Source organism: Castor canadensis, chromosome 7, assembly GCF_047511655.1.
Source record: "Castor canadensis chromosome 7, mCasCan1.hap1v2, whole genome shotgun sequence".
Lineage (NCBI taxonomy): Eukaryota > Metazoa > Chordata > Mammalia > Rodentia > Castoridae > Castor > Castor canadensis.
The window spans coordinates 75,253,637-75,276,206 of NC_133392.1; the positions used below are offsets into that span (position 1 = coordinate 75,253,637).

The 22,570-nt window shown below is 41.1% G+C and overlaps 1 protein-coding gene and 1 long non-coding RNA gene across 7 annotated transcripts in view; one reads left to right on the forward strand and one right to left on the reverse strand.

Annotated features, from left to right (window-relative positions):
• Ldb3 (LIM domain binding 3) overlaps positions 1-15,581 on the forward strand; it is a 62,117-nt gene extending 46,536 nt beyond the window's left edge. For 2 of the 5 annotated variants that reach the window (XM_074079337.1, XM_074079338.1), the window contains exons 12-13: positions 6,224-6,339; positions 12,245-15,581. In XM_074079337.1, the coding sequence (XP_073935438.1) occupies positions 6,224-6,339; positions 12,245-12,334 (206 nt within the window). In that variant the 3' untranslated portion in view covers positions 12,335-15,581. The remainder of the gene's footprint in view (positions 1-6,223; positions 6,340-12,244) is intronic. The other 3 variants (XM_020161325.2, XM_020161329.2, XM_020161324.2) reach the window with 3 other exon arrangements.
• Positions 1-22,570, reverse strand: part of LOC141424833 (uncharacterized) — a 50,792-nt gene that overhangs the window by 15,935 nt on the left and 12,287 nt on the right. The window contains exon 2 of one of the 2 annotated variants that reach the window (XR_012449778.1): positions 1,813-8,780. The exons of the other annotated variant lie outside the window; for it this stretch is intronic. This is a non-coding gene — a long non-coding RNA (uncharacterized lncRNA). Of the gene's footprint in view, positions 1-1,812; positions 8,781-22,570 lie in introns of those variants that run through there. 2 annotated transcript variants of the gene reach the window in all.

Here is a 22,570-nt window from a genome sequence, read left to right on the forward strand (position 1 = left end):
AAAAGCAAAACAAAATAAGTTTTCTTTCTGACAATAAATTATAAAAGAAACTTGTGTTCCTATGTTGGTGAATTCTCTTTCCAGCTCTGAAATGAATTGAATTACATTAAACAACTCACTTGGTCACTCTGCCTCAGTTTCCAGAAAATGAAGGGAAACAATACACCTTTCTTTTTTTCTTATGAGCATATGGTCTTGGTTGGTAATTAATCAAATTGCTCTTATTCCTAGACAAATTCATTGACAAACAGCATTATAGTTTTCATAATTTGTGATAAGTTACAATTTGTGTCTGAGGCTTATGAAAGAATGATGGATTTCCATTGACGCCACGGCTCCTCTCCATAGCAACCCCTCCACAAAGATTCTCAAAAATGATATTTTCTGTAAGAAGGCTCAAGCAAGAGGATGGTCTAGTGTTAAACAAAGACAGTGAAGAAGCAGGTTTACCTTTGGACCAAGGTATTGTGAGGCCCAGACTTGAATCCCAGATGGGCCACTTCCAGGCAAGGCACTCACCTTCTCAGTCTGTTTCCTCATCCAGACAACATTCTTCAGAGGCTGTTGTGAAGATTCACTGAGATGATATGTAAGGCTCTTAGCAAAGCACCTTGGCTATAGTAAGTAGGCAACATGGGTGGTCCTTGAAATGGCTCCAGGAGACTCATAGTACTCCAAGGAGCACAATTGAAACTCCACTTCCTGGACTGGCTCAGAGGGAGAGCACTTGCCTAGTATGCTTGAGGCCTTGGGTTCAATCTCCAGCACCAGATAAAAAATCAACTTCCTAAGCAATGGAGCCATTGAAATGTTGAAGGCAAGATAATAAGACAATCTAATTTTTATTTTTAAAAGAGCACAAGAAATTTAGTATGCTTGTTGAGTGATACAATTAATGATACTCTTATGTAAAGATAAAGAAACAAGGGCTAGGTAATTTAATAGTTAGATAAAGTCAAGCCTGGTTGGTTAACCTATCCTAGAAATGATAAAATATTTCTGGTTTGGGGATGTTGCTCCATAAGAGAGGCTTTGGATTTGATCCCCAGTACTGCAAAATAAATGTGTCAGTCACCTGGAGGAGGTCTGCAGTGTTATACTGTGGGGCACTGTGCTTGGTCTGACCTTGTCATTTTTCAGGGAAGGAGGAGGTTTAAAAACACTAATGTAAAATTTATCACCTTTTCTATTTTAAGTTCAATAGTGTTAAGTATATCCACAATATTATGGAATTGATCTCCAGAAGTTTTTCATCTAGTAAGTCTGAGACTCTATACTTACTAAACAATTCCCCCCTTTTACCCTCTCCCTAGTCCTGGCAACCACCATTCTATTTTCTGTTTCTATGAGTTTGACAACTGTAGGCTCTCATATAAGTGGATCATACCATATTTTTGTCTTTTTCTGATGGGCTTGTTTCACTTAGCCTCATGCCTTTAAGGTTTATCCATGTTGTAGCATGTGTCAGAATTTCCTTCCTTTTAAAGACTAATATTCTATTGCATATATCAACCACTTTTTGTTCATTCATTTATGTCGATAGACACTTGGGTTGCTTCTACCTCTTGGCTATTGTGAATAGTGCTTCCGTAAACATGGTTATGAAAATATCTCTTTAAAAATCTGTTTTCAGTATTTTCCAGTGTATATCCAGAAGTGGGACTTAGACAACATAAAAATTCTATTTTTGATTCTTTTCTTTTCTTTTTTTTCCTCATTGCTGGAGATTGAATCCAGGGCCTTATGCATGCTAGATGAGTGCTATACCACTGAGCAACATCCCCAGTTCTTTTGGTTTTTTTTTGACAGGACTTGCAAAATAGGTCCTCTCTTGCTTGAGCCACACATCAGTCCATTTTGCTCTGGTGATTTTGGAGTTGGGGTCTCAAGAACTATTTGCCCATGCTGGCTTTAAACCTTGATTCTCCAGATCTCAGCTTCCCAAGTAGCTAAGATTACATCTGTGAGCCACTAGTACCCAGCTCCCAGCCCTCAGCCCTATTTTTGTTGTTTAAAAAACCTCCATACTTTCTTCACAGTAGTTGCATCATTTTACAACCCCATCAACAGTTGCCCCAAGGTCCCAATTACTCTCCATTCTCACCAACTCCTTTTCTGGTTTTTTTGATAGTAGCCATCCTTAATGGTTTGATACCCCATTGTGGTTTCTTGCTACCATTTTTTAATCAACAATTTGGAAGAAGACACAGAAAGGAGTCCTATCAAGTTTACAGATTGAGCCAGAATGGTAGAGTCTAAACTCAAAAAGACTTCAGTTGGCTGTAAAGATGAGCTGACACCTTTAAAGTAAGACAGGTGGGAAGGTCAACCCCTTACATTTGAACCTACACCTGTTGCCAGGCCTGACAGGACATCACGATCACCTGTGAAGCCTTAAAAGCTAGAGAGAAGATAAATTACCAGACCTACAGAGGCAGAATCTCATGGGGTACCCCGTTCCATAGGGATGAATCTGATATTCAGTTAGATTTGAAAATCAGAATTGTTTCTCAAAATATGGTCCCCAGGATCAGCAGCATCAAGAGAACCTGTTGGAAACGCAGATCTTTGGCCACTGTCCATCCCTCTCCCCCCAGTCTGTGGATTATAAACTCTAGGTGTGAAGCTTGACGATCCATAGTTTAACAAACCTTCCATTTCATTCTAATGTTTGAGAACCACTGCTTGAAAAAGGCACTAAACCCTTTTTCAACACAGAGCATCTGTGATTTGATGGATGGAATTCCTTTTACAGTAGCAATAAAATCCATTAAGTGCACGGATATTAACTCAACCTGAAACATAAGAGAGTTAAAGAAAATCATGAAGACCTAAAGGGAGTAAGAAAGAAAAATGAGGAGCTAGATTATGATGCTGGTGGGAAAGGCTCATGTATGCAGACTTAATTCAGAACTTTTGTAGAATAAATGAGGGAAAATATCTACTTTTGTTTTTATGGTACTGGGGTTTGAAATCAGGGCTTTGCATTTGCTTTACCACTTGAGCTATGCTACAAGTCTTTTTTGCTTTAGTTATTTTTCTAACAGGGGCTCATTTTTATGCCAGGGCTGGCCTGAACTGTGGTCCTCCTATTTGTGTTTCCCCCATAGCTAAGAGGACAGGTGTGCTCCACCACACCCAGCTTTTTATTGATTGAGATGGAGTCTCACTAACCTGGACTGGCCCAAAACTGTGATCCTCCTGCTCTTTACCTCATAAGTAGTTAGGATTACAGACATGAGCCACTGCACCCAGCAAAAATATCAACTTTTAAGGAATGTGTTAGAGTCAGACTCGTGCTAACAAATTTTAAACTCAAGTGGCAATTCTCCAGATCATACCAAAATCAAGTTTAAAATTGAAAAATCAATTAGCAGGCAAGACTAGAAATTCCAGGAATAGATTCAAGCTGTTCTAAGAGTGTAATTGGTGAAAAAACATCAGGAGAAAGAAGGAATCAGTGTTTAATAAGGTTGGTTGAACTATTTCTTGATTGTTCATTTTTTGTTACATGTATACTGAACATGTAGTTATGCTATTCACTGTGGGAAGCTCTGAGCAGAGGCAAGTATGGTAGAATCTCTGCCCTCAAAATCCTGAAGCAAACCCACCATGATGGGCTATGCCGGGATGTACGTAGACATCTGAGGATGATGGGTACATGGTGGATAGATGGATGGAAGGATAGACAGATGGATGAATGTGTGGATAGGTGGATGGAAGGATGAAGGAGGAAAGGCCAGGGAAGCCCTCAGGAAGGTCATCTCATCTCTCTTGGTTGAGGGGGGGCATGAAAACTCCCAGTAGGAAGACTTGACCCTCAGGATTACAGAGATTGAGGTAGAGAATGTGGGGAGGGCTTTCCAAATCAGGACCTGGTTAATACGGAGGCATAGAGATTTAAGAGAGAGCTCAGAGTGCCTGGGAGTGATAAGAGAGAAGTCAAAAGTGGGGTGCAGGGCTTAATTCCTACTGGGCACCATAAACCTGCACTGACTTTCTAAAGGAAGCAGACCAATGTTTTCTCAGTCTGGCAAGGTGACAAATTTCAGCCTAATGAAGAAATTATGTATTCTGTCAGAGACAAGATGGACTGAGATAAACAGGAACATTTGCATGACAAAGTATTATTAGAGCACAAAAGGGGAAGCCACAGGTTGGAAAAATATGCAAGAAATAAATAAAACTGATCAAAGCTCAATGGCAAATAGATAAAGAGCAAGAAAGAGAATAAAGGCATGGAAGGAGGCTGAGCTTTGGAGTCCATCTCATTATGACTTGTGTGATGGCAACTTTCCAGTCTGTTTCTTCATCCTTAAAAAAATAGGAAATTACCTCTTCACAGAGCAGCCATAAGGATTAAACAGGAAATAGTGTGAACACTCAATTCATGGTCCTCTTCCCTCCTTTCATCATTTTTATGGACACTTCCAAATAAGAGCCAATGTTTTTTAATATTTTTGCCAAATACTTCACATATATTATTTAATCTGTTCAATAACCCCATGAGTTCGGTGCTATCATTATTCCTAAAAATATGGAAATTAGATGACTTTCTCCTGATTTGAGCAGTTCCTTAATAGAGCTGGGACTTAAACCCAGATCTTTCTCTCTTCAGATGTTTGTAACTCATGTGGCACATTGCCTCTCAGTACATGGTCTAAAACAATGAACAGACATACTGTCCACAAGGAAATGAACAGAAAATCGTTACAAGGAAAAGTCACTTGTAGCAGAGCCTAGGAGAGACAAGTAAACTTCCCTCCATAAAGGGATTTGAGCTTTTCTAGAAGAATTTAGAAAAATTCTATAGCCAGTGTGGTAGATCTGCTGCCCCTTTGGCTCAGAGAGGACAGCTGCTATGGAGGAGGACCACAGAACCTGATCACATCTCTCTGTGGGATTCTGGCTGGGTCTGTCACCTCTTGAGTCTCAATTTCCTCATTCACAAAACAAAACAAACTAAGTAACAGTTCAATCTTTGGGCAGTGTTGTAAAGATTAGATTCATTTATTCATTTATTTACTGACTCATTAATTCACTACATATGTATTGATTCACTGATTCATTCACTATATAGCTGTTGGGTATCGACTATGTACTAGGCATTGTGCTGGGAGTACAAATAAAAGTAAGACATAGTCCTCGACATGGAGGGACTTATACATAATGCCATCTGCCTTAGTCTATTTTATGCTGCTATCACCTCAGACTGGCTAATTTATAATGAATAGACACTTATTTGGCTCACAGTTCTGAAGGCTGGGAAGTCCAAGATCAAGGGGTTGCGTCTTTTTGAAGACCTTCTTACTGCATCAGCCCATGTGGAAAGTTAAAGGGCAAGAGGGCGGGTAAGAGGAGGCCAAACTCACTTTCACAAGAAACCCACTCTTGCCATAATAGGCCCATTCCCCGGATTAATCTACTCATAAGAGTACAGCCCTTAAACACTTCCCATTAGGTCCCACCTCCCATTGCATTGGGGATTAAATTTCTAACACATGCTTTTTTTTTGGCAGACCTGGGGTTTGAACTCAGGGCCTCACATTTGTTAGGCAGGAGCTCTTACCTTCTAAGCACCAGCCCTCCAACACATGCTTTTGAGGGGACATATTCAAACCACAGGAACATGTATGTGAAAATGCTTAGAAACTGCAAAGCACTGTGCAGATAATTTTTAGTAGTATTGTCTCCTTTGCTAGGGAGAGAAGGACTTACCCAATAAAGCAGCTCAAATACTGTTTCTGGGAGTGAAAATGTGTTGCCAACATGAATGTCCAATGACAGAAGAATGGTCAAGCAAAGGACATTCTATAATTCTTAAAAAATTTAGGGACCCTTATTCTTCCAAAATTGGGAAATGTGGAATTAAAAAAAAATTCTGTGTTAGTATTGGTCTGTTTGGGCTATCAGAGGTAACAGAGGCAGAGGAGACAATCACCCAAGTTTATGACTATTCCAGAAAGTGTTTGCAGATCAAACCAGTACAAAGCCTGAATCTGCACAACTTCAGTGCAAATTACTGGAAAAGGAAAAAAACAAAAACAAAAACTGTGAGTCACACATAACTTCATTCATTTTGTCTGTAAGATAACAAACCACCCATTAGGTTTCACCCACTGCCCCCAGCCCACTGGGGGTTGTCCTGGCTTTGGGTCGCTGTGGCTGGATTGCTTCTCCCTGCCTGCTTTTGTGCTTGGTCCTCACCTACCTTTTATTTCAGACTACATCAATCTGTTCAGCACCAAATGTCATGGCTGTGATTTCCCTGTGGAAGCCGGTGACAAGTTTATTGAAGCACTGGGGCATACCTGGCATGACACCTGCTTCATTTGTGCGGTATGTTTTTAGCCTGGGGTTCCAGTTGTCTGAGAAGGGGCAGCAAGGAGTAAGTGGGAGTTAGAAGACCAACCATAGATTTTGCTTGCAACTCTGGCACTCTGATATGCTGATCTTTTTTAAAAGCTTGCAAACACTACAATACCTTAACATGTCACAGTTGAACAAGGCTTTATTACTAATGTCTATTTATAAGCCAACATGGCTTTGTTGCTTTCCATTTCATGAGGGACAACAAAATGTCCTTGGAGTTAGAAAATCAGCAGCTTGTCTCACTGCCAGCTGTCCATACGTGGGGATAGCAACTAATGCTTGGACATAAAAGTGGCAGATGCCTTCCTAAGGTTATATGTTGCTTTGGTTATCATAGTGATTGAGGGTTTCCCCAAATTTTTCACCATGGACACCAGATTGGTACTTATTGACTAGTCCTGTGAAAAGCTGAGATAAGGTTTCTCTTAGTAGAACCTTTAGAAAGTAAGACTGAGTATATCGCTTTCTTTCCCTAAGTGGTCCTGTTCTTGATACACAGCTGCCAGGAGATAAGCCTTTGCTTAACTATTAACTGTGTGCGGTTTAATTCTGTTGAGCAGCTGGGTCATTTTACTATGAGCCTGGCATTTCCCTTCCAAGGGCTTTGGGTTGCGGTGAGGGCATGAGACTGAGCTACCAATATTTAGCCTTTGAGTTGGAAGCAGGAAACAATCATCCCTGATAAGTCCTGTAATGTCAGTCCATAATTGGCCTAACTTTATTTGGGAAAATTGATATGTTACTACTATTTTTTTTATTAACCAGAGTTGCTCAAGGTAAAATTTGGGACTGTATAAAATATCTGTGCAGATTAAACTTGAATAATATTTTAAAGACTTATGATAAATGACAATCCTAGTCATAAGGTTCACTGCTGTACAGTTTTGCTTCTGACTTCACTTTCAAGCCCCCACGATTTGAGATGCTTTGTATTCATTCTGTATTAGTTGGCTAGGGCTGCCGTAACAAATGATGGCTTAAACAACAGAAATGTTTTCTCTCAATTCAAGAAGACAGAAGTCCAAAATCAAGGTTCCAACAGGCAGCCATGCTCTCTCTCCCAGCTTCCAGTGGATGCCAGCAGTACTTGCATTTCTTGACTTGAAGCCACATCACTCCAATCTCTGCCACCATCATCACACAGTCGTCTTTTGTCTGTGTGCCTGTGTCTTCATAGGCCCTTTCCTCTGTGTGTTTATCTCTCTGAGTGGGTATTTCCTCTTTTTTTTTTTTTTGGTGGTACTGGGGTTTGAACTCAGGGCCTCATGCTTGCTAGGCAGGCACTTTACCACTTGAGCTACTCCACCAGCCCTTCCTCTTTTTATAAGAATGTAGGTCATAATGGATTAAAGGTCTACCTTACTCCAGTATGACCTCATCTTAATTTACATCTTTTAGGGGGCAATACTGGGGTTTGAACTTAGGGCCTTGTGCTTGCTAAGCAAGCACTCTGCCACTTGAGCCATGCCACCAGTCCTTTTGCTTTAACTATTTTTTAGATAGGGTTTTGCAACTGTGCCTGGGTGGGCCTGGACTGTAATTCTCCTATTTATGCTTCCCGAGTATCTGTGATGATGGATGTAAGTCACCAAACCCAGCTTTTATTGATGGGGTCTCAAGAACATTTCACCCAAGCTGGCCTCCAACTGCAGTCCTCCCAATATTTGCTTCTTGAATGCTAGGATTATAGCCTCTGTGCCTGGCTTAATTTACATCTTAATTACATCTGCAAAGATTATTCTCAGATATAGCTACTGATGTGTCTGGACACTGGATACACTGGAGGTAATGAGAGTTAGGACTTCAACATATGAATTTCTTTTATTTTGTTTGAGATGGGGTCTTACTTTATTGTCCAGGCTGCCCTCAAATGCCTGGGCTCAAGTAATCCTCCAGTCACAACCTCCAAAGTAGCTGGGACTACAGGTGTACACTACTCTTGTGTAGCTTCAACATATGAATTTTAAGGGACATAACTCAACCCCTTAACACTGACTTTCTAACTCTTTGTACAAATTCTCTAGTTGTTTTTTAGGATCCTTTAAATATATCAGGCCTCCCTTCCAGAAACAGAGAATGGTGTAAATATTCTGTCTTTAGGATGGTATCCTGCAGAGCTGGGGCTCAGCCAGGGACAGCATAGCATTCTCTGACCCTTACTTTCAAGCCATGACTTGTCTGATCTTGAGACACTGCTTGCAAGTCTGGTTATCCAACTTCTAGAAGAATCTAAGAGACTTGGAGACAGTCCAGGAAGACAGAGGCACAAAAGGCCTGTTCTCCAAGGGCATGCTGATGAGAGGGCTGTGTTGCATGTGGAAGAAGCCATGGCAAAGGTGACCAAGGGTCTGCATCTCCAGCTCACTGTCACAACAGACTGTGTACTCAGAGTCACAACAGCACGGGTCCTAAGAGGGACCAGAAGTAAGGTGGTTCAGGTTGATATTACAAATAAGTTCTAAAGAATTATGGCCAGTCAGGGGTGAGAAACCCATAGCACACTGCTCAGCAGATTTGCCAAAAGAAACTGGACTGATTCCAATCCTTTGGAAAACAACATGAAAATTGTTAGGTCTTCCTTCAAACCAGCCCTTTGTGGTACACTGCTCCCTCTGAGACATTGCAAAAAACATAGTTTTAATCTTTGGGAATTTTTTTTGTTTCTTTTTAGTGGTACTGGGGTTTGAACTCAGGGTCTTGTGCTTGCTAGGCAGGCACTCCACCACTTAAGTCATTCCACCAGCCTAGGTGATTAGAAAACTTGGAGGAATTTTTTTCCCCCAGTGGTCTTGTGCATGCTAAGCAAGCACTCTACAACAGAACTACATCCTCAGCAGGTTGTGGTTTTTGTTTTTTTGGAGGTGGGGGAAGGGGTCTTTTTTCTATCACTTTATATCTCCAAATCACTTTTTTTTGTGTGTATATGGTACTGGGGTTTGAACTCAGGGCCTTCACCTTGAGCCACTCCACCAGCCCTATTTTTGTCAACAGTTTTTCAAGATAGGGTCTCACAGAACTATTTGCCCAGGCTGGCTTTGAACCACAATCCTCCTGATTTCTGCCTCCCAGGTAGCTATGATTACAGGCATGAGCCACCAGTGCCCAGCTTCCAGATCACTTTTAATGAGCATGTATTTTCCTATAATTAAAAAAAAAAAAAAGACAGCACCAGTAGCTCATGCCTGTAATCACAGCTACTCAGGAGACAGAGATCAGGAGGATCAAGGTTTGAGGCCAGACTGGGCAAAAAGAAAGTAAGACCCTATCTCAAAAATACTCAATATTAAAAGCGGTGGTGGAGTGGCTCAAGTGGTAGAATGCCTGCCTAGCAAGCAGGAGGCTCAATGCCAAGCATAAGTTCAAACCCCAGTACTGCAAGAAAAAAAAAAGTAAGAAAAAAGCTCCAGACTAGTTCTGTCACTTACATACTATTTTCTCATCAGTCTGATCTCTGGATAGCACATTCTTCAGACAAATTCAGTTCACCAAATGTCCCTGGAATTTGGGGAATATAAGTATCCCAGAGCAAGTCTATCCATTTTTATAGAATCTAGAATCTTGACAGGAAAATGATGCTAATAGATAATGGACAATTAAAAAATAGAACAAGACAGTAATCTCTAAAGTCCAAAGCACATGGCTTTGATACATGAGTTCAATGGAAGGGAATTGGGTCCCATCTTGGTGGGAGAAAATGTCTTCCTGGTTCCGTAAGCCTGGTTGGTTTCTAGCTCCTCTCCACTGATGTGGGTATCAGGAAGAGATGGGCAGTGGTATAGTTTTGCAGGAAGTTCTAGGGGCTGCCATGGCTGGCCTACTTCATTGCCTTCACTCTGCTGGGACTGTAGTCAAGCATTATCCATGGTCATCACTTCTCCACAGCCAAGTATGATGCTACCTGGCTGGAGATTGAGCTAAACAGGGTCCCACAACAAATATTCTAATCCATTTCAAGAGCATGCCTCCAGTTGACCTAAGGACCTCCCACCTCTTTAAAGTCCTACCTCCCAACACTTCTACAACTGAAGACCAAGCTTCCAACACATGGACCCTTAAGGTCCATCCAGACCACAGCAACTGATTACACTCAGCATTGCTGTATCCACCTGGGCTATTTCAGATAATTTTTCAGCTTATTGGATTCTATGGCCCATTGATCCATTGGGATCTATGTGATCCCAAGTATGGCCTCCCCAACTGGGCCATCATGATGCCCTTTTCCAGCTCTCTTTGACATGTGCTCACTGCCCCAGCTTAGCTCATGAGGAGGATGTCTCTATCCTTATGGCTACCTTTGTGTAGGGACTCCTGTACTTCTTCAGATACCAGTATCCAGATGTGGCCCCCTTCTCTGCTTCCCCGTAGGGCTGCCCAGTGCCCTCTCTTTGGCTGGGGACCATTCCAGCCAATGAGACTTCCCAGCTGACTCTGACGTATTGCCCACTTGGGGTCCAGTGTACATATTGGTTATCCAACCAACTCAGAGGGCTACTTCTGCACAAATCTGTAAGCTCAGAACATTTGCAAGTAAACACATCCCTTTCTGCTATGGGGTGTGGGAAAATTTATCATGAAACTGAGTTCTTACAGTCTTGGACACAATTCCTAGCTCACCAATTTACTAGGTCTGTGGCTGAAGTAAGACATTTGGGCTCTCAGAGTCCCAGTTTTTAATTGTGAAATAGGGGAAAGGCATACCTACACCACGAGGCTTTGGTGAGAATTAAATGAGCTCATTCTCCTTGACCCATAGTAATCTCAATGAAGATTAATTCCTTTTCTTCTTCTGAAATGTCTTCAGCCTCAAACTGCATTCATCTATCATCATGGGAATATGTAATTTTGGCTTCTTTTTTCATATCATATTTTTTTGCATGCATCTTTCCTTATTTAATGGGTTTTTTTTTTCATGGTAGTATCCCATTGGGAAAATGCACCATAAAATTTTAATCATCTTCCTATTGAAAGAAATTTTGGTAGTTGTCAGTTTCTACTTGAGCATACACTGCTTTTGTGTTCTGTGGAGTTGTTTCTGCAAGATAAAATTCTCCAGGGTGGCACTGCTGGGCTACAGGGTATACACTATCTTTGTGGCTCCTGTTCAGTGTTGCCACATGGACTTCAAGCTGATTCACGTGTCACGTGTGCACAAGTAGGCCCCGTTTCCATTTGGCATTGCTGACTTTTTAATTGACTTTTTTTTTCTTTCTTTCTTTCACTTTTTGGCTAGAGTGAAGGTTAAGGGTGACAAGCCCTTGAGAGGTTTTGTCTGATTTTTTTTCTGCATTAATTAATATGTGTCTAATGGAATTTCAGGAGGTTATAAATTTTTCTTTAACTATTAGTAAGGATAATCTTTTCTGATGTTTTGTTAGTTTGCTAATAGTATTTGCTTAGATGTTAATCCTTTCTGTGAACTTGTGAACTGGTCTTGGTTTCCTTATACACTTTGGATAACATGAATTGGACATCTTCCTCGTTATAATCTCTATTCTGTTAAATTTAATGAAACTTGAGTTTTAGTTCATGCTCTTCTTTGGAAATTTTTATTTTTATAGTTCTACCCATTTACTCTGTTTTATTCTTTGAGAATTCATGGTGGGGAGAAACAGACTATTGTTGTCTCATTAGCTGTATGTAACAGTGCTTCTTCTTACAAGGTGACCGAAATCTTTTTTTGTTCCTTTGTTTTGCGATGGGTTCTTGCTAAATAGCCCAAGCTGACCTTGAACTCAAGATTTTCCTGCCTCAGTCTCCCCAGGGATTATAGGAATGCAACACGATGCCTGACCTAACTGAACTCTTTTGTTCATGTACCCTAGCTGCATGGGCTGCAAGCCTCCATCTGACACCAGTCTATTTTCTGCCCCAGGTCTGCCATGTGAATCTGGAGGGACAGCCGTTCTACTCCAAGAAGGACAAACCCCTGTGCAAGAAGCACGCTCATGCCATCAACGTGTAGGGGCCCAGGGCAAATGGTGTGGGCGAGGCCCGGGCTGCTCTTGCTACTGGCAACAAAGGATTGAAGGAGGCTGATGTTTCTTTTGGGGGTACAAGGGAAGAGAGGAAGCGATTGAGCCCTTTTGAAGTATAATTTTAGTCTTTTCTTGTGTACACAGAGCGTGTATTTGCATAGTTCAGACTAGAAGCCAAATGAAGATTCTAAACCAAGCTAGTAATTAATCCAAGACTGGAATTGCATTTCAGATGCTTAGGACAGGATTCCAAGAACTCAAAAGTGAAAAACAAAAAGCAACTTTCCCACTGTGATACATCTTCCTGCCACCACCAGAATAGGGACAGAGCTTAGAGCAGTTAGGGAGAATCCAAAGCATGCGGGAGAGTTCTGTAGAGTTCTTCTGGCAAACAAAGTGAAGTGCCAAGCAGGGGTATTTTTAGAGCCATAGCTGAGAGCTGGTTAGCTAAGACCGATTGGGCCTTCCTCACCAAAAAAGGAAGTGTTGTTCCATTACCAGCGTCATGGAGCTACCTCTGCACATCAGACTTCAGACCTTGAGCAAACTTAAGACGTCTAAAGAGAGCCCAGACATCTGAAGAGATGTCTTCTGGGAGCCCCTGGGCAACTGACAAGGCTCCAGAAAGGGCTGTGGCTCACACTGCCTGCCATTGAGACAGATCCCCTCTTTCAGTTTGAAACATCCAATGCCCCCAGAAGGCTTTGCTCCTTTTTGAATTGTGATGGGAAAGTGGAATTGGGTTTTTCCAGTTTTGCTTTGCAGTGTGTGAGAAGAGATTTAACCAAGACTCCGGGATGTGTTTGGCCGTTGTTTTGCTTTAAGAGGTTCCTGAGCATGAGTTCCTATGCATGCATTTCACTCCTTACCTGCCACTGCTTACTTACAATGTCTTCCTCACCCTCCCTCCCCTTGCCAAACAGGCTTGGTGGCCTGTGGAAAGAAGAGACAGTGTCTGACTTAGGATGGAAAAATAGGTTGACACCCCCAAACTGTGAGTGGAGAAAGACCCCTTACTTTCTGCCAACCTCAGTTAAGAACACAGGAGCGACAGACCTCCCACCTTCCTGCTGCACCATCCTCTTCACAACTTCCTTTAACAGCACCACAATGGTTATGCATAATTGTGCTAACTTTGGGAAGAAAAAAGAGGATGCATTTGCCATTTGGGCCAATATTTTGAAAATGAATGAGCTGAGTTGATCTAGTAATTATTTAAGTACTTATTGAAATAGACTAGGCCTTTCAGACTTCCTTATAATACAGGTAATAGTCTGAGTTAGGCAGGCATGGTAATGCTGTTGGTAAAGAAACAAGCTTCATTTCTGAGGTTGGAGATGGTGTGGTCTCCTTCCTTTTTAGGAAGCCCTGTTATAATGCACAGTGAAAATGATACTGAAGCAGGCAGTTTGTGTGGATGTTTCACACTGGAGCACAGTATTTAGATACTTTCACAACTCCCTGCTACTCTTGTTTTAGATTTTCTCTTTGCATGTTTGAAATGTTTTACAGCAGTGCATTAGAACTCGCTTTCTTCTGAGAACTGAGGCTTCCAGGGAACTGCCATCTTACCTCAGGGTCTTCTCTGAGGGACAGGGAAGCAGTTGGCCATATCCTAGCAGGAAGTCCAAGTTTTTCCAAATGTGAAGCCACCAACCTCTCCCATGCTGCCCGGGGGAGGGTGTCCTCCTACCCGAGGGCCCTTCTTTACTTTTGAGGCAGTGAGAAAGTGAATGCATAGCTCCAAGCAGAGGAATTCTGTGGGATAGCCTGGAAAATGGTCAGGAGACAAGCAAGCACATACCTTGGAGCATTCTGTTATTTTTGGAAAGTTCAATATACAGGGACAAGAAGCTTGCTGATTATACAAAAAGACTAAGCAGGGTGTTTTTTTTCTTTTCTAAAGTAGTCTATGAAATGATCAGGAACCGGTATGGAGGAAAGAAAACAAAAAGTTCCCTAGAGCTGTTTCCAAAATCTCTTTTTAAAGGTTTTACATGTGCACACATGCTATACATGTGTGATTATTAAAAACTGTATGATCATTAAGAAGAAAAGAGAAGTATATCAAAGGACAGCTTTATCATTGCTCTCTATTGAATTTTTTTTTCACATCTCAGAGTTCATACAGATTCTGAGGGACTCTTATTTATCAAAAACAAAATAAACCAAAAACATTTTAGGGGTGGGAGATATAGACCAGTGGTGGCATGCTTTCTTAGCATACGGGAGACCCTGGGGATTGAACCCACTGAAAAAATTTTTTTTATAAAAAAGAACTAAAAACTAAAACCAAAAGCCACTTTAAAGGTGTCAGGAAAAGAAGGTAGTTCTGCACATGGTTCACACGGTGTCTGAGAGTCTACCGCAGTATTACGATTGAGGCTGTCTGTAGATCTAGTGAACATCATGGGTGTCTACGACACCAAGCATGCTTTTTAATACTTCATGGTGAGGAGCACACTTCGTTCTGCAGCTCATTGTTCACATTAATTTAACATTGATAAACATTCACTTGTTGCAAGGGAGTGCCTTGTTTCCTCAGTGTTTCTGTTAGGAATGTAGCTTTTATAATGTTTTCAATCCAAGCACTCTTGCTTTGGGTTTTTGTTTTTGTTTTTTGTTTTTTGGTTTTTTTGGATAAGTTTTCAGAAGTGGAATGTAGTATGTTAGAGGTGTGCACAAAACTATTTTGCATGTTTTTTTTTTTTAGCCCGTTGAATTCTACTTTTTAGCAAAATAAAACTCAAAAAAATGTGTGAGTACAGATTTTTCTGTGTAAAGTTTTTTATGTGACATATAAAGTAGCTTACTTCTAGATGGTCACAAATAAAAGTACGGACAAAACTAAATGCCCTGTGAAAAAGAAACATAGTCCACTTGTTCTGTTGCTTAAAGGTGGTTTAATCACCTTGTTTAAACAAAGTTGTGTGAATAACACAAATGTTTTGCACATAAAAGGAGTTTATCAGGTGTATAATGCTGAAGACCAGACCTTGCTATGTATTTTTGGAAAGGTTTATTTAGCTACTTAGTGGCCAAATATTTCTTGTTTTTACAGGGTCTCTCTCTCTGTAGCTCAGGCTGGCCTCGAATTCACAATCCTCCTGTTTCAGCCTCCCTAGTGCTGGAATCACAGGTGTTGTGGCCAGATTCACTTATTTTTATTCTGCTCTAAATGGCGTGATAGCTAGAAGAGTGGCTGTATTTTTTTCCCCATTTCATTTGCTTTCAAATAACCTCAGAGTAAAATCTTCTGATGGCATTAAAAAAAAATACTAATGAAGATTCTTTTGAGGATAAACCAATTCATTTAGTTTTGGACTGGTGGTGTGGCTCAAGTGGTAGAGTTCCTACCTAGTAAATACAGGTTCAAACCCCAGTACAAAAAAAAAAGGAAAAAGAGAAGAAAAAGGGAAAATTCTCATCTTATGTATAGGAATAAAATCTCATTATTTTAGTACTTTTAAAAACTATAGCAATTTTTTTTCTGTTCATCAAAAGAAATGGTCTCTAAACTGAAGAGAACACCCACAGAGTGGGAGAAAATATTTGCCAACTATACATCAGACAAAGGACTGATAACCAGAATATATAGGGAACTTAAAAAACTAAATTCTCCCAGAACTAATGAACCAATAAAGAAATGGGCAAGTGAACTAAACAGAACTTTCTCAAAAGAAGAAATTCAAATGGCCAAAAAACACATGAAAAAATGCTCACCATCTCTAGCAATAAAGGAAATGCAAATTAAAACCACGCTAAGATTCCACCTCACCCCTGTTAGAATAGCCATCAATAGCAACACCACTAACAACAGGTGTTGGAGAGGATGCGGTGAAAAAGGAACCCTCTTACACTGTTGGTGGGAATGTAGACTAGTACAACCACTCTGGAAAAAAATTTGGAGGCTACTTAAAAAGCTAGACATCGATCTAGCATATGATCCAGCAATACCACTCTTGGGGATATACCCAAAAGACTGTGACGCAGGTTACTCCAGAGGCACCTGCACACCCATGTTTATTGCGGCACTATTCACAATAGCCAAGTTATGGAAACAGCCAAGATGCCCCACCACTGACGAATGGATTAAGAAAATGTGGTATCTATACACAATGGAATTTTATGCAGCCATGAAGAAGAACGAAATGTTATCATTTGCTGGTAAATGGATGGAATTGGAGAACATCATTCTGAGTGAGGTTAGCCTGGCCCAAAAGACCAAAAATCGTATGTTCTCCTTCATATGTGGACATTAGATCAAGGGCAAACACAACAATGGGATTGGACTCTGAGCACATGATAAAAGCGAGAGCACACAAGGGAGGGGTGAGGATAGGCAAGACACCTAAAAAACTAGCTAGCATTTGTTGCCCTTAACACAGAGAAACTAAAGCAGATACCTTAAAAGCAACTAAGGCCAATAGGAAAAGGGGACCAGGAACTAGAGAAAAGGTTAGATCAAAAAGAATTAACCTAGAAGGTAACACCCACGCACAGGAGATCAATGTGAGTCAATGCCCTGTATAGCTATCTTTATCTCAAATAGCAAAAACCCTTGTTCCTTCCTATTATTGCTTATACTCTCTCTACAACAAAATTAGAAATAAGGGCAAAATAGTTTCTGCTGGGTATTGAGGCGGTAGGGGGTAGAGGGAGGGGGCGGAGTGGGTGGTAAGGAAGGGGGTGGGGGCAGGGGGGAGAAATGACCCAAGCCTTGTATGCACATATGACTAATAAAATTAAAAAAAAAACTATAGCAATTTTTAAAATAGATGATGGAGAAAAAAGGTTCAAGGAATCATAGAATTTATATTTGGAAGGCGATCTGGAGATGTAGCTCAAATAGTAGGTAGAGTGCTTGCCTAACAAATGCAAAGCCCTGAGTTCAAACTCTAATACTGTCAAAAAAGAATACATAAATAAATAAATGTGGAAGGACTCTAAGATCACCTAGGGGTTTTCTAGAACTCAGACCTGGAAAGGGAAATGGCTTCTTCATCATGCTCAGTCAATTAGGGAGGCACCAGATGCTGTGCGATAAACATGGACTTTGGCATGGTAAGACCTGGGTTTAGATGGAGACCATTTTATGTCACTTAAGTGATATTAGAAGAGTCTTTCAAGCCAGGCACCAGTGGCTCATGCCTGTAATCCTAGCTACTCAGGAGGAAGAGATCAGAAGATCATAGTTCAAAGCCAGCCTGGGCAAATAGTTCAGCGAGACCCTATCTTGAAAAACTGTTCACAAAAATAGGGCTGGTGGAGTGGCTCAAGGTGAAGGCCCTGAGTTCAAGCCCCAGTACTCTCTAAGCTTGTTCACCTACCTGAAAAAGAAGGTACTACTATCTGTCTCACAGGCGTATTTTAGAAGCCACATGCAAAAATTTTGAAAGAAAATTGCAATACAAATTCTCGCTATAATTAAATGTTAGTTATTATTATCATCACTACTACAGTGGGGTCAGAACCCAAGGCCCTTACTCCTACTGCATTTTCTTAACTCCTCCACTTTGCCCATCCAGAAAAAATCCACTGGGAAAACCAGCAGCAAGAATAAATAATATACAAGTAGGTTAGAAATATGAACCAAACAAATCAGAATAGAGTATCATCAACTTGTTCCAAATTTTCTGCCCTCTTCACTGAGGATTAGTGGACACAATAAAAATTGTTCTTTTGCTCATTCACGATTCTCTCAGCAAATATTTATTGAGCACCCACCAGGTACCAGGTATAGTTCTGGACACTGAGAACATAATACTCAACAGACAGTAACCTCTGCTTTCATGGAACTTATATTTTAGTGAGTCAGAATCTCAAGCAAGATAAGTAACTAACATAAGTCAGATTAATTCTAAGGGGAGACTATTTAAAGCTTCTTTACGGGGCAACACTGGCATGCCCTGTTCATAATAGGACATAGCATGAAAGGGGTTCTGGATTGAGTAAGCTTGGAAGAGGGCTTTCCAGAATATGGAACTCCAATTTGGAAACACCACCTGGAGTACTGGTTTAGGTTTTACTGAGTTTGGTTTTCTCAGGACAATCCCCAGGCCCAATTATCTTTCTCAATATTCCACTCACATTTAGACAATGTGGGCAATACAGATGCTTCTTGATAATAAGCCCATCATCAGTTGAAAAATATCATAAATAAAAAGGTTATTGAATCTACCTAACCTACCAAACATCATAGTTTAGCAACATGGCACGCTGCATAGTGGCTTCCCCTCAATATCAGACTGAGCAGGAGTTGCAACTTGCTGTCTCTGTTCTGCAAGCAGGGAGGGTTCTTAGGTGAATAGCTAGTTAATGAAAAAATTCAAATTCAAATTCAAATGGCATATCACTTTTATGCCATTGTAAAGCTGAAAAATTATAAGTCAAACCGTCTAAGTCAGGGACCATCTGTATGATTTCATGCTACAAACATTCCCTGAATGGCTAGGCTCTGTTGTAGGTATGAATGATGACAACATAGCCACAGCCCCTGCTTTGGCAAAGCTTATATTTTAAAGGGAAGAGATAGGCAATGAACAAGCCATAGATACCAATAGAATCTGAGATAATGAGTGTCGAGGGGTAGTTTGCTTTTGATTGGGTGATCAGGAAAGACCATTCTGAGAGATGACACACATTTGAGCTGAGATCTCAATTATGAGAACAAACCAACCACAACAAAGTTTGTGGCAGGGTGTTCCAAACAGAGGGAAAAATAAATGTAAAGGATTTAAGGGAGCAATCCTGGCATGAAAGCCAAATAGGGCTTGAGAGCAGAGGCAAGGGAAGGGGAGAAGGAGAAGGTAAAGAGCAGGGAGGGCCTTGGCTGATACTGCAGAACACTTTAGGAAATAAATGCTTGACTACAAGAAGCGGACTTTATAAAAATATCAATTTCATTTTTTTCTCTAACACTTTTCACTTGAAAAAAATGTTCAAAGCTGCTCATCAAGAAGTTCTACAAGAATGAGAAAACAGTCAAGGTTGTCTAAAGCCTGAGAAATGGCAGTTCTATGTGGATCTGAAGTCTGGGAAGCACGGATCTATGCTTGGCTACACACCCACACACATTGCACACATTGTTTTTCACTTAATTGGAATCAGTATTATACACACTGTTCTGAGATTTGCTTCCTTTTACAAACCATTTGTTTTGTAACTGTGACCTTCACTGTCTGATCCCAGCTACACCTCTATAAAATCCATGTAAAAGGGTTATCTGAGAATAATGATCATGAGTTCATCTATTTCCTCAGCTTAAGGGATACATCCTGCTATTAATTTTATCAAGGCAATCAACTATTTTTCTGAGCCATTAAGTGTCTACATCTTCAGTTTTGTGTTTCCCGCAGAGCCTTAGGCTCCCGTGTTCAGGTTTTGCTCTACTGCCTTACTGGGATGTCACATCCCCATCCAAATTGACCTGTTTCACAGGTTGGAGGAATGGCCATACCTGTGCTCTTCCTAGCCTTTTTTTTCTGGTACAGTGATTAGTTCAAGAACTGGGTTTGTGAACCAAGCCAGAACAATCAAGATCCTTCCCCAAGAGCTGGCAGAGAGAGATTTTTCTTACTGGTGACTGAACTGGGAGAATGAGTCCAAGAAAGCCTGTCTGTGCTAGGAGAGAACAAAGCCAACAGGCATCAAGAAACAAACTAGAAATGAAAGGGAGAGAATGCTCTGCTGACAGGTGGGCTCCTGGATCTATTCACTCTCATGGTCCATACCTTTTCCTTGGTTTGAGAAATTTCTGCATTATCCTTGTACTTGTTTAAATGAGGGGTTGGTTAGGATGGGGTGTGGCTCAGTGTTATAGCACTTACCTAGAATGCCTGGGGCTCTGGGATCATCCCCAGCAACACATAAATAATTAAATAAACAAAATCAAAAGAATCTCAATTACTATAATGTCCAATGCTAAATTTAGGATGGAGGGGGGCCTCAAAGCCCCTGTAATCTGCCACTCAGTTTACTCACCCATTGTAAATCCCTAAACATAATAATCAGTAAATAAGGTGGTTATATTATAAACACAGTCTAGGCAAATCCTACAGTCCTGCTGCCCTACCTCTTCTGAATAGGATTCTGGAGCTGCCACTGGTGGACCCTCCACCCTACCACCCAACCTGCTTCTCTTCTTTCAGTGGACTGTAGGCATCATCTGTTGAAACTAGAATCTCGAGTCATCTTACTGCCTATCTTCCCCCATGATGGCTCTTTCTGGCAACCAGTAATTACCACAGGTTGCCAAATGTACGTCCTGAATCCTTCTTGAATCTCTCTTCTCCTCTCCATCCCCAGAATCCTGCCTTCAAACAGCTCTCCTCTGTGTTACCTCACCAGCTTTAAGCTTTCTAACTGATCTGCCAACTCCATTTTGCTCCCTATCTCACCTCTACCCCAGTACATCTCTTGAGATCTCTGAAAATGAATGTGATCATATAATGGACCTGCCTACAATCACAAATAACTTTTCATTATCCTGCAATAGAGTCAAAGTAACCTGCAATCAACACCTCCCCATGCCAGCCCCTATTGACCTTTCTGCTCTGACCTCTTGACCTCTATTGGGTGCCTACCTGCTCATAACATTATCATCTTGGCCACTCCGCAGTATCTCCATAACACTCCTGCATTGTTACCTTATTTACAACTGTCTACGTAGCTCTCTTTCAATTTCTGTCTCTCTCTTTTTTGAGACAGAGTCTTGCTATATAGCCCAGGTTGGGCTTAAATTCATCACGTAGCCCAGGCTGGCCTCGAACTCTCAATCCTCTTCTCAGTCTCTAGAGCATTGGAATTATGGGCATGTGTCACCACATCTGTCTGTCTCTCATATTTTTTACAAAAAAGCAGCTGTAAGAAATGACTAGTTGGAGCACATTTATGCATTAGCAGGTGGCAAAAAATTCTAAATTCTTTCCTAGAGCAGTGTATTACTAGATTACACTTTTACATTTCCCCTGTCTGGACTATGCTTTTGGTTTTTCCATCAACAGGTAGGAGACATTAGCCTGGAGACCTGAATGACAAAGAACACCATCATTATTACTACTCAGCAAAGAACCAAGTTCCTTTTTTCACAAACAAATTCTATTCAAAAACCACAACATTCTACCAAGTAAATACTTATAGACTACCCTTCTATTTGCAAATCAGTTATTCCTTTATCTCACTCTAGTTCAAAGTCTATTTAATGCATAAAGGGAAGTACATATAAAGAGACTATTTCCAAATTGTTTTTAAATTCATGGGTAGAGCCAGCTATAGAGGTTTTATTATTATTTTTTTCCTTCAAATGTAGCTCTTGGGAATGCTGCATTTGTGGAAGAAGGATGGGTGCAAGGCATCCAATGTGAACCTGGGGCAGAAGAGGGAAGGCAAGTGGTGATGGTGATTCTGTCTTGCATCTGTCCACCTCTACAGCAACATGTGCAGAGTCCCCTCCCATTCTACTTGTGGCTTTCTGATGAGCTGCAAGAGGGAGACATTGCAGAAAAGTAGGCACAGACTGAAGCGGGGCATGGCCACAAAGATCTGGGATTTGTGGGGCTGTTGTTAAGAAAGAGAATATGGGTGTATGTGGTGGTGCATGCCTGTAATCCTAGCACTACAGAGGCTAAGGTAGGAGGATCATACATTCCAGGTCAGCCTGGGCTACACAGACCCTGTCTTGAAAAAAGAAAAAAAGAGTGGGGGAGGGGAGGAAAGGGGAGGAGAGAGGGGAGGAGGGGAGGGGAAAGAAGAAGAGAGGAGAGGAGGGGAAGGGAAAGAAGAGGAAAGAAAAGAGGAGAGGAGGAGAGAGGAGAGGAGGGGAGAGGAGGGGGAAACAAACAAAAATTTATCACTGCAAATACCCAACTGAGGTTGGTATTTATTTACTCATTTAGAATGAGAAAAAGTCGTAACACACACCTGGAGTCACAGCTTTCTAGGTTTTTTTCTTCTGAAACTTCTTTAGGAAAATTATCAGCAAAGTTTACATAGGAATATTCTCTGACTTCAATCCTACTTATCCTCTCAACCTAGAATATTCTAGCAACTCATAGCACCCACAGGGGCTTTTAAAGTGAGGAGCCTCAAAGCCTTCCTTAGTTTCCTGGCAAAGCTACTGTAGCCTTAGGCTACTCTCATGAAGCACACAGCCATTTTGGGGTCCTGATCCCCTGGTTCATGCTCTGTTAGCATCTGTCAACATTTATGCAGGGCTGTCCCAG